At 32.6% G+C, this 10,406-nt stretch overlaps 1 protein-coding gene across 1 annotated transcript; it reads right to left on the bottom strand.

Annotated features, from left to right (window-relative positions):
- Positions 1-5,155: 5,155 nt before the first annotated feature.
- LOC133338055 (macrophage mannose receptor 1-like) lies at positions 5,156-7,629 on the bottom strand. The gene is made up of 6 exons (XM_061546238.1): positions 7,516-7,629; positions 7,341-7,452; positions 6,958-7,272; positions 5,926-6,017; positions 5,718-5,823; positions 5,156-5,655 (listed from the first exon to the last, which is right to left on the bottom strand). Exons 1-6 carry the CDS (start codon positions 7,627-7,629, stop codon positions 5,156-5,158), a joined length of 1,239 nt encoding a protein of 412 aa, XP_061402222.1.
- Between the last annotated feature and the right edge of the window lie 2,777 nt (positions 7,630-10,406).

Here is a 10,406-nt window from a genome sequence, read left to right as displayed (position 1 = left end):
TCATTACGCTGTGCCAAATTTGTGCAAATCGAAGGATATTAAGGGACTTTGGTACACCATTTACCTTAAATCGGACGAAAATATATATGGGAGCTATATCAAAATCTGAACCGATTTACACGAAACATAGGACACATCATTCTAGACCAAATTCAGTACGCTGTGCCAAACTTCGTGCAAATCGAAAGATATATAGGGACTTTGGTGTACCATTTACTTAAATCGGACGAAAATATATATGGGAGCTATATCTAACTATGAATCGATTTTCACGAAACTTGGCACACATCATTCTAGACGTAATTCAGTACCCTATTCCAAATTTCGTGCAAATCGAAGGTTATATAGGGTCTTTGATGCTTCATTGCTATAAAATCAGAAGAAAATATATATAGGAGCTATATATAAATCTGACCCGATTTTCTCGAAGCTTGGAACACGTCATTCTGGACCTAATTCAGTACCCTATGCCAAATTTCGTGCAAATCGAAGGATATATAGGGACTTTGGTGCACCATTTATTTTAAATTGGACCAAAATATATGTATATGGGAGCTATTTCTAAATCTGAACCGATTTTCACGAAACTTAATACACACCATTCTAGACTCAATTAAGTACACTGTGCCAAATTTCGTACAAATCGAAGGATATATAGGGACTTTGGTGCACCATTTACATAAAATCGGACGAAAATAAATATGCGACCTATATCTAAATCTGAACCGATTTTCATGAAACTTGGTAGACATCATTCTAGGCTCAATTCATTACGGTATGCCAAATTTCGTGAAAATCGAGGTATATATACGGACATTGGTGCACCATTTACATAAAATCGGACGAAACTATATATGTGAGCTATATCTAAATCTGAACCGATTTTTCCCAATTTTAATAGGGTTCGTCCTTGGGCCAAATAAATGAGCAAAAATGCGACCTGTACTTTGTTTACAATTTATATAGACAGACGGACATGCATAAATAGACTTAAAATGTGATTCTAGGTATATTCTCAAAAGAAACCATGTGTCTATCTCGTTTCCTTTTGCCTGTTACAAACATTTGCACAAAGACAAAATACCCTGTACCACAATGTGGTGAAGGGTATAAAAAGGTCAATACTATAGGTATTTTCTAAATATTTAAAGAAAATCCACCACTTCTGAAAGAAATGGAAAAAATATTTTTTTCTTATATCAACGATCTTCAAAAATAAAAATCTCCGATTTCCGATAAATATTTAGTGTTACGACTTTCAAAAACCTCTGAAAATATTTCCAAAATATCATCGACTACCTAGTGTCCTACAAATAATATTTCAAATAATCCATGACTTTCAAACGATATATAAAAAACCAGTGAGCGGAGCAGTATAGTCGGACGGGGCCGACCATATGATACCCTACACAACTTCCACGAAAATCTAACTTTCTATGGTACTACATTCTGAGCTTGCGCAAAACTTTGCGATATTTGCACCCCCATGACCGACTAGAGTTCAACAAATGTTATTATTACCAATATTCAGTACAGCCCTTCTAATTACTTGTCCAGATTTCCTTCACCGTGGGTTGCGCGGACTAGGAAAAAAACACAAAAAAATATTTTTTCGGTCCACTTCATCGAAATATTATTATCTGATCATCACCCAAAATTATAGTAGTTGTCCTTGATCCTCTTAGAAAATTTCAAAGCGATCCGCGCTATATTTTCGCCCTCTAATGTCGTAACGGGTTACTAAATAATATATGAATACGTAAGCACCTGCAAATATTTACGTGTAATTCCCACATCTGAGTATATACGACAATATAATTGGTATCAATTTAAAGGCCAACGACTCTTCTTGGATATACTATCAACTTCTGGGGGTCTATGTCCTTCAGGGTAAATATATACGCCCCAGAATAAAAATTTTGTAATTTTTCACACAAAAGTCAGGGTCCATTTGACCTGATAAATATTGATCGATCTTTATCTAAACAGGCATGCTTATTCTTTGGTCGCATCTCGTTCTCCTTGTAAAATTTCACGAAGTTCCGACCCTAACTGGGGCCTCTGGAGCGACCAGAAAACCCGATAAAAATTTAGTATTTGATCCATTTCATCCCTTAAATATTAACCGATCTTTACCGATAACAATAGGGGTCTTCATTGACCAGAACCCATCCTACATGCAAAAATTTGGTGAAGATCGGTCCATAACTTTGGCCTGTATCGTGTTTACAAATGATAATGGACAGACAGACGGACGGAGACACATGTGTAGATCGACTCAGGTAGTCGAGATATGATATGATCGGTATACTTAAAGGTAGGTCTAGGACCAATATTTCGCGGCGTTACAAACTTTTGAGGCTGCACAACATAGTTGTGTAGGGTATAATGACAACATAGTTGTGTAGGGTATAATAATTTTAAAAATCTCCATCATTATACCGACCTTCGAAAATATATTTTTAAAAATTTTATAATCTTCGAAAAAACATTGTCTGAATATTATTTCCAAAAAATATACGACCTTTTGACATAAAAAATACTTTTAAGAATTACAATACTTCTACAATCCTCCTCCTTTAAAAAAATTACTATTTTTGACCAATAATTTTTTTATAAACACTAAGACTTCAGAGCGACTTGTACAAAATGTTTTTAAATAAAAATCCGCAACTTCCGTTCCACTTTAAAAAAATCCATAGAGTCTCTATAACACAAAATCACCACAACTAAGCTGTGAGCCAGAAATAAGGTGACCACTTGTCTGGAGTTTGAAAACCACAAAGCCACCACCTTCCGTGAATGGCAAGACATGGGAAATTTTGTGAGTGGTATTGTGTGCTGAGAAAACAATTTTAAGTGGCTTAAATGATCCTACATTTTCGAATCGGATACATTTTTGTTTCTTAAAAAAAAGATTTCAACTTCAGTATTATTTGTTTAAGAAAATATCTGAATGATTTTTTTTATTATTTTTTTTTTGTATAATTAATTTGCATTAAAATTATTTCCCGGAATCAACCATCAACCGAACTTCAAATTTCATTGAGATCGATGCAGCACCACAGCAATGCACTTCAAAACAACAACAACAACAAAAATAATGCATTATCATTTAGATTCGACTGATCCTCACATGAGGGGTTCACAGAGAATTAATATGTTAATTAGATGCAGTCAGATATTTTTCAAAACTTTTCTACATGGTCAAAATCAAACAACGTCCCAGAAGGCCACAGTGAAAATTTTCCAAGAATTGGGAACAGCACGTGTAATTTTGACTGCAAGAATATTTGTTGGAGCATATTTATAGGCGTGGATTCTTAAATAATATTTTTTCAAGCGTATTTATATGGGTGAATTCTTAAAGTATATTTTTTGTGCATATTTATAGGCGTGGATTCTTAAAGAATATTTTTTCGAGCATATTTATAGGCGTGGATTCTTAAAGAATATTTTTTCAAGCATATTTATATGGGTGGATTCTTAAAGTATATTTTTTGTGCATATTTATAGGCGTGGATTCTTAAAGAATATTTTTTCGAGCATATTTATAGGCATAGATTTATTAAAGAAAAATTTCCCTGTCTATTTATAGGCGTAGATTTATTAAATAAAAAGTTCTCAGCCTATTTATAGGTGTAAATTTATTAAAGAAAAATTTCCCAGTCCATTTATAGGCGTAGATTTATTAAAGAAACATTTATCAGCCTATTTATAGGCGTAGATTTATTAAAGGAAAAATTCCCAACATATTTATAGGCGTAGATTTATTAAAGGAAAAATTCCCAACATATTTATAGGCGTAGATTTATTAAAGAAAAATTTCTCAGCCTATTTATAGGCGTAGATTTATTTCTCAGCCTATTTATAGGCGTAGATTTATTTCTCAGCCTATTTATAGGCGTAGATTTATTTCTCAGCCTATTTATAGGCGTAGATTTATTTCTCAGCCTATTTATAGGCGTAGATTTATTTCTCAGCCTATTTATAGGCGTAGATTTATTTCTCAACCTATTTATAGGCGTAGATTTATTTCTCAGCCTATTTATAGGCGTAGATTTATTTCTCAGCCTATTTATAGGCGTAGATTTATTTCTCAGCCTATTTATAGGCGCAGATTTATTTCGCAGCCTATTTATAGGCGTAGATTTATTTCTCAGCCTATTTATAGGCGTAGATGTATTAAAGAAGAATTTCTCAGCCTTTTTATAGTCGTAGATGTATTAAAGAAAAATTGCTCAGCCTATTTATAGGCGTAGATTTATTAAAGAAAAATTTTTCAGCCTATTTATAGGGGTAGATTTATTAAAGAAAAATTTCTCAGCCTATTTATAGGCGTAGATTTATTAAAGGAAAAATTCCCAACATATTTATAGGCGTAGATTTATTAAAGGAAAAATTCCCAACATATTTATAGGCGTAGATTTATTAAAGGAAAATTTCTCAGCCTATTTATAGGCGTAGATTTATTTCTCAGCCTTTTTATAGTCGTAGATGTATTAAAGAAAAATTTCTCAGCCTATTTATAGGCGTAGATTTATTAAAGAAACATTTTTCAGCCTATTTATAGGGGTAGATTTATTAAAGAAAAATTTCTCAGCCTATTTATAGGCGTAGATTTATTAAAGAAAAATTTCTCAGCCTATTTATAGGCGTAGATTTATTAAAGAAAAATTTCTCAGCCTATTTATAGGCGTAGATTTATTAAAGAAAAATTTCTCAGCCTATTTATAGGCGTAGATTTATTTAAGAAAAATTTCCCAGCATATTTATAGGCGTAGATTTATTTAAGAAAAATTCCCCAGCCTATTTATAGACGTAGATTTATTAAAGAAAAATTTCTCAGCCTATTTATAGGCGTAGATTTATTTCTCAGCCTATTTATAGGCGTAGATTTATTTCTCAGCCTATTTATAGGCGTAGATTTATTTCTCAGCCTATTTATAGGCGTAGATTTCTTTCTCAGCCTATTTATAGGCGTAGATTTATTTCTCAGCCTATTTATAGGCGTAGATTTATTTCTCAGCCTATTTATAGGCGTAGATGTATTAAAGAAGAATTTCTCAGCCTTTTTATAGTCGTAGATGTATTAAAGAAAAATTTCTCAGCCTATTTATAGGTGTAGATTTATAAAAAAAAACAAATTTCGAATCTAGTTATCCATGCTTATCCGTGGAGTCGCTTCTACCAATATCAATTGTTCATCATTTTCAGAGGATGAGGTCGATGTTAAGGCATTTTTTAAAAGCTGAGATAATTTGTCGTTGATAGATAGGCCCCAGCGTTCCAGCTCTTTCCACATGTCTGCCATATATGTTGGCATATCGCATTCGTGATGTTGGTCCTTTACGTTATTTTCCTTAGTTCCGATTTGCCCTAGTTGATGTTCATATGAATCCGTTAACAGTTTCATTTCCCTTTTAATATCGGTAATAGCTGGAATCTCTTCACAAATATATCCAAGACGTTGATCACACAGCAAATCATTCCATTCCAAATTGGGATAAACCATTTCTACACAGCGTTCTCCAGATTTACTTGGTTCGCCTGCTCGCCATTTGGTATATACAAATGGCAGACTGCTCGATATCCATTCGAATTGACGGCTAATTTTGTTGTCATGACCACCGATCCAAATTCGAAGATTCTCATCTGAAAAAAACGGATAATTTCGTTTCACTGCTATTCATTGGTCGTTTTGTTTTTGGACTTACATTCACTCAGCAGGTTGGCCAGTTTTGTATGCTTCGCTTCGGAATCAACGGCAACCAGAGCCATTTTGAGAAGGACACAATTACTCAAGGCCTCATACCAATTGTACTGAAATCAATGCGAGCAGGAAAAGTTTGAAAATATTTTTTTTATAGAAAAAAACTCGTCCCATGTCCCATAACATTGCAGGACCTTACTTGGAGATTATACCTTATTTTCGGTTTCTATGTAAAACTCGTCGCCATCTTCAGTTTTGACAAATTCCGAAATGGCTGCGGAGGAATACAATTGGCCAGCCAGTGCTAAAAACACAAGTGTTGTTCGAATCATTTCAATTCAGTAACTGAAACAATGAAACGGGGTTGGATAATGGTTTTGCAAAAATACGACAAAATATAGAGCGATAAAAATGTGTAGAAAATGAAGAAACAAAAGTAAAACACTATCGCCAATTCTTTATAATACAAAGAAAAATAAATACGCTATTATCGGCTATTTTTTTTAAATATTTAAATATACTCGGAAAATATCCACTCGTAAAATTTACTTAAAAAATCCACTCCTGAAAAATAATCTTCAAAAATCCCCGCCTATAAATAGGCTTCAAAAATAATCTTCAAAAATTTCCGCCTATAAATAGGCTTGAAAAGAAATCTCGCCTATAAATAGGCTTAAAAAATATTCTTCAAAAATCCACACCTATAAATAGGCTTGAAAAAATAATCTTCAAAAATCTCCGCCTATAAATAGGCTTGAGAAAATGTTCTTCAAAAATCCACGCCTATAAAAAGACTTGAAAAAATATTCTTTAAAAATCCACGCCCATAAATAGGCTCGAAAAAATATTCTTTAAAAATCCACGCCTATAAATAGGCTTAAAAAAATATTCTTCAAAAATAAAAATATTCTTCAAAAATCCACGCCTACAAATAGGCTTTGACAAAATATTCTTCAAAAATCCACGCCTACAAATAGGCTTTGACAAAATATTCTTCAAAAATCCACGCCTATAAATAAGCTTTGACAAAATATTCTTCAAAAATCCACGCCTATAAATAGGCTTGAACAAATATTCGTTAAAAATCCACGCCCATAAATAGGCTTGGAAATTTTTTTCTTAAAAAATCTAAGCCCAAAAATATGCACCGAAAAATATTCTTAAAAGATAAATTTCAAAATTATTATTATTATTATTCTGTTCTCGTGAGTTTTTTTTTAAATTTTTTTCACAAACTCAATTACGACTACCAAATATATTGACAATATTTAAATTGTGTTTTTGCAGTTCTTTTAACAATTCACCATTCTCCAAATCTGCCGAATTTCGATTATTTGTACATTGCCGAATTTCGCATACAAATCCCAATTTGGTAGCACATGGAAAATCATGCCACTGACCAGTGCTGTCATGAATCAAAAGGCAATGATCATTGGCCGCATAATTCGGATGATCCTTGGCCCAATTGGTGAAGGATAACACTTTGCCGGTTGTAGACCAAACGTGACGTTTATCTACCGCATTATCATGGGCCGCCAACCAGAATGTTAATTTTTTACCTTCGAAAGGATAACAACAAATTTAGAATCAAATCACCCAGCTCTACAAATAGCAGGACACTACTTACGATAATTCATTTCGATTAAACCATCAATTTGTTGTTGTTTATAGAATGTGTCAAGGGTAATCAGGGTCATATTTTTATTAAGACATTCCTCCCAGGCTTGGTACCAATTGAACTGGAATCCAGAAATGACAAAAAATAAAAATACAATAAAATTCAAAAAAACACCTCACCTTACCTTCATTTCATGTTCGACGTAATAAAGACACCCATCACTGCTTCGATGCCACTTCTCCACGGGAGAACTGCGAGCTAATGTGATTAGAGTACAGAGAATAATTACGGCTCGCATTTTTGGACAGACTGATGGATTTTTGGTAATCTGCACGATTTTTATAGCTCAACCAAACAAATAGAGCTAATCCGAAAAAGGGGGATTTTTTAAATTTTTATAACAAAATTATTTATCAAAAAAAAAAAAAAAAAAAACCCGGGAACTACTCACCACAAAGAGAATTAAAATATACGTAACGACATCATACATTCCAAGGAAATGGTACATGCACACATACATACATAGTGTGTGATATCCGAAAACAATAAGCATGGATTTCGACATAAAAAAATAAGTGGTTGCGGAACAATGGGCTTCGATTTAAAGAAAAAATTCCTAAGCATATTTTATGGCGTGGATTTCTCAAGTAAAAATTCCCAAGCCTATTTATAGGCCTGGATTTTTACACAAAAAATTCCCAAGCCTATTTATAGGCGTGGATTTTTAAAGAAGAAATTTCCAAGCCTATTTATAGGCGTAGATTTATTAAAGAAAAAAATTCCCAAGCCTATTTATAGGCGTAGATTTATTAAAGAAAAATTTCTCAGCATATTTATAGGCGTGGATTTTTAACAGAAAAAAATCCCAAGCTTATTTATAGGCATGGATTTCTACAGAAAAAATGTCCATGCCTATTTCTAGGCGTAGATTTTTACAGAAAATAATTCCAAGGCTATTTATAGGCGTAGATTTTTACAGAAAATAATTCCAAGGCTATTTATAGGCGTGGTTTTCTAAAGAAAAAATCCCAAGCCTATGTGTAGGCTGGTTTTCTAAAGAAAAAATTCCCAAGCCTATTTGTAGGCGTGGATTTCTAAAGAAAAAAAGTCCCTAGCCTATTTATAGGCGTGGATTTTTAAAGAAAAAATTCTCAAGCTATTTATAGGCTATTTATAGGCGTGGATTTTTAAAGAAAAAATTCTCAAGCCTATTTATAGGCGTGGATTTTTAAAGAAGAAATTTCCAAGCCTATTTATTTGCGTGTATTTCTAAAGAAGAAATTTCCAAGCCTATTTATAGGTGTGGATTTTTTAAAGATTATTTTCCAAGGCATATTTATAGGTGTGGATTTTTTAAAGATTATTTTCCAACGCATATTTATAGGCGTGGATTTTTTTAAGATTATTTTCCAAGGCATATATATAGGCGTAGATTTTTAAAGAAAAAATTCCCAAGCCTATTTGTAGGCGTGGATTTTTTAAAGATTATTTTCCAAGGCATATTTATAGGCGTGGATTTTTTAAAGTTTATTTTCCAAGGCATATTTATAGGCGTGGATTTTTTTAAAGATTATTTTCCAAGGCATATTTATAGGCGTGGATTTTTTAAAGATTATTTTCCAAGGCATATTTATAGGCGTGGATTTTTTAAAGATTATTTTCCAAGGCATATTTATAGGCGTGGATTTTTTAAAGATTATTTTCCAAGGCATATTTATAGGCGTGGATTTTTTAAAGATTATTTTCCAAGGCATATTTATAGGCGTGGATTTTTTAAAGATTATTTTCCAAGGCATATTTATAGGCGTGGATTTTTTAAAGATTATTTTCCAAGGCATATTTATAGGCGTGGATTTTTTAAAGATTATTTTCCAAGGCATATTTATAGGCGTGGATTTTTTAAAGATTATTTTCCAAGGCATATTTATAGGCGTGGATTTTTTAAAAATTATTTTCCAAGGCATATTTATAGGCGTGGATTTTTTTAAAGATTATTTTCCAAGGCATATTTATAGGCGTGGATTTTTTTAAAGATTATTTTCCAAGGCATATTTATAGGCGTGGATTTTTTTAAAGATTATTTTCCAAGGCATATTTATAGGCGTGGATTTTTTTAAAGATTATTTTCCAAGGCATATTTATAGGCGTGGATTTTTTTAAAGATTATTTTCCAAAGCATATTTATAGGCGTGGATTTTTTTAAAGATTATTTTCCAAGGCATATTTATAGGCGTGGATTTTTTTAAAGATTATTTTCCAAGGCATATTTATAGGCGTGGATTTTTTTAAAGATTATTTTCCAAGGCATATTTATAGGCGTGGATTTTTTTTAAAGATTATTTTCCAAGGCATATTTATAGGCGTGGATTTTTTTAAAGATTATTTTCCAAGGCATATTTATAGGCGTTTATTTTCCGAGTGTGGAGTTTTAATAATTAATTTTTATAGTTTATTTATTTGTGTTTTTCTCCACAATGAAGAATTAGCGATAATGGTTATTTTCTTTTCCTTTTCGAGACATTTTTATCGCTTTGGTTTTTGCAAAACCTTGTTGAAACCAGCCATTGTTTCAGTTACTGGATTGAAATGATTCGAGCAACACTTGTGTGTTTAGCACTGGCTGCCCAATTGTATTCCGCAGCCAGTTCGGGATTTGTGAAAACTGAAGATGGTGATGAGTTTTACATAGAAACCGAAAATGGGGTAAATTATTTGCAAGTAAAATTCCGCAGTTTAATATGATTCAATGATTTCAGTACACTTGGTATGAGGCCTTGAGTGATTGTGTGTATCTTAAAATGACCCTGGTAGCCGTTGATTCCGATTCGAAGCATAAAAAACTGGCCAATCTGATGCATACTAGTACGTTTAATTCGTTTCCTGTATAAAATAAATAACAAATTGTTCTTTTTTCAAGATGAAAATCTTCGTTTTTGGATCGGAGGTCATGACAACAAAATTAGCCGTCAATTCGAGTGGATATCCAATAGTCGGGAATTTGACTATACCAAATGGCACAAGGGCGAACCAAATAATAAAGAAGAACACTGTGTGGAAATGTTTTATCCCAGTCTT

This window comes from Musca vetustissima, unplaced genomic scaffold, assembly GCF_032173495.1.
Source record: "Musca vetustissima isolate MV318-11 ecotype Yass unplaced genomic scaffold, APGP_CSIRO_Mvet_v1 utg176932, whole genome shotgun sequence".
Taxonomy (NCBI): Eukaryota; Metazoa; Arthropoda; class Insecta; order Diptera; family Muscidae; genus Musca; species Musca vetustissima.
This window is presented reverse-complemented; position numbering and strand designations above follow the sequence as displayed.

Excerpts from the sequence above, each read along its gene's own strand:
- LOC133338055 (XM_061546238.1), bottom strand. The coding sequence starts at position 7,629 with ATGCGAGCCGTAATTATTCTCTGTACTCTAATCACATTAGCTCGCAGT. Across the intron at positions 7,453-7,515 it reads ACGTCGAACATGAAATGAAG|TTCAATTGGTACCAAGCCTG; the intron begins GTAAGGTGAGGT and ends TCTGGATTCCAG. Across the intron at positions 7,273-7,340 it reads TTTAATCGAAATGAATTATC|GTAAAAAATTAACATTCTGG; the intron begins GTAAGTAGTGTC and ends ATCCTTTCGAAG.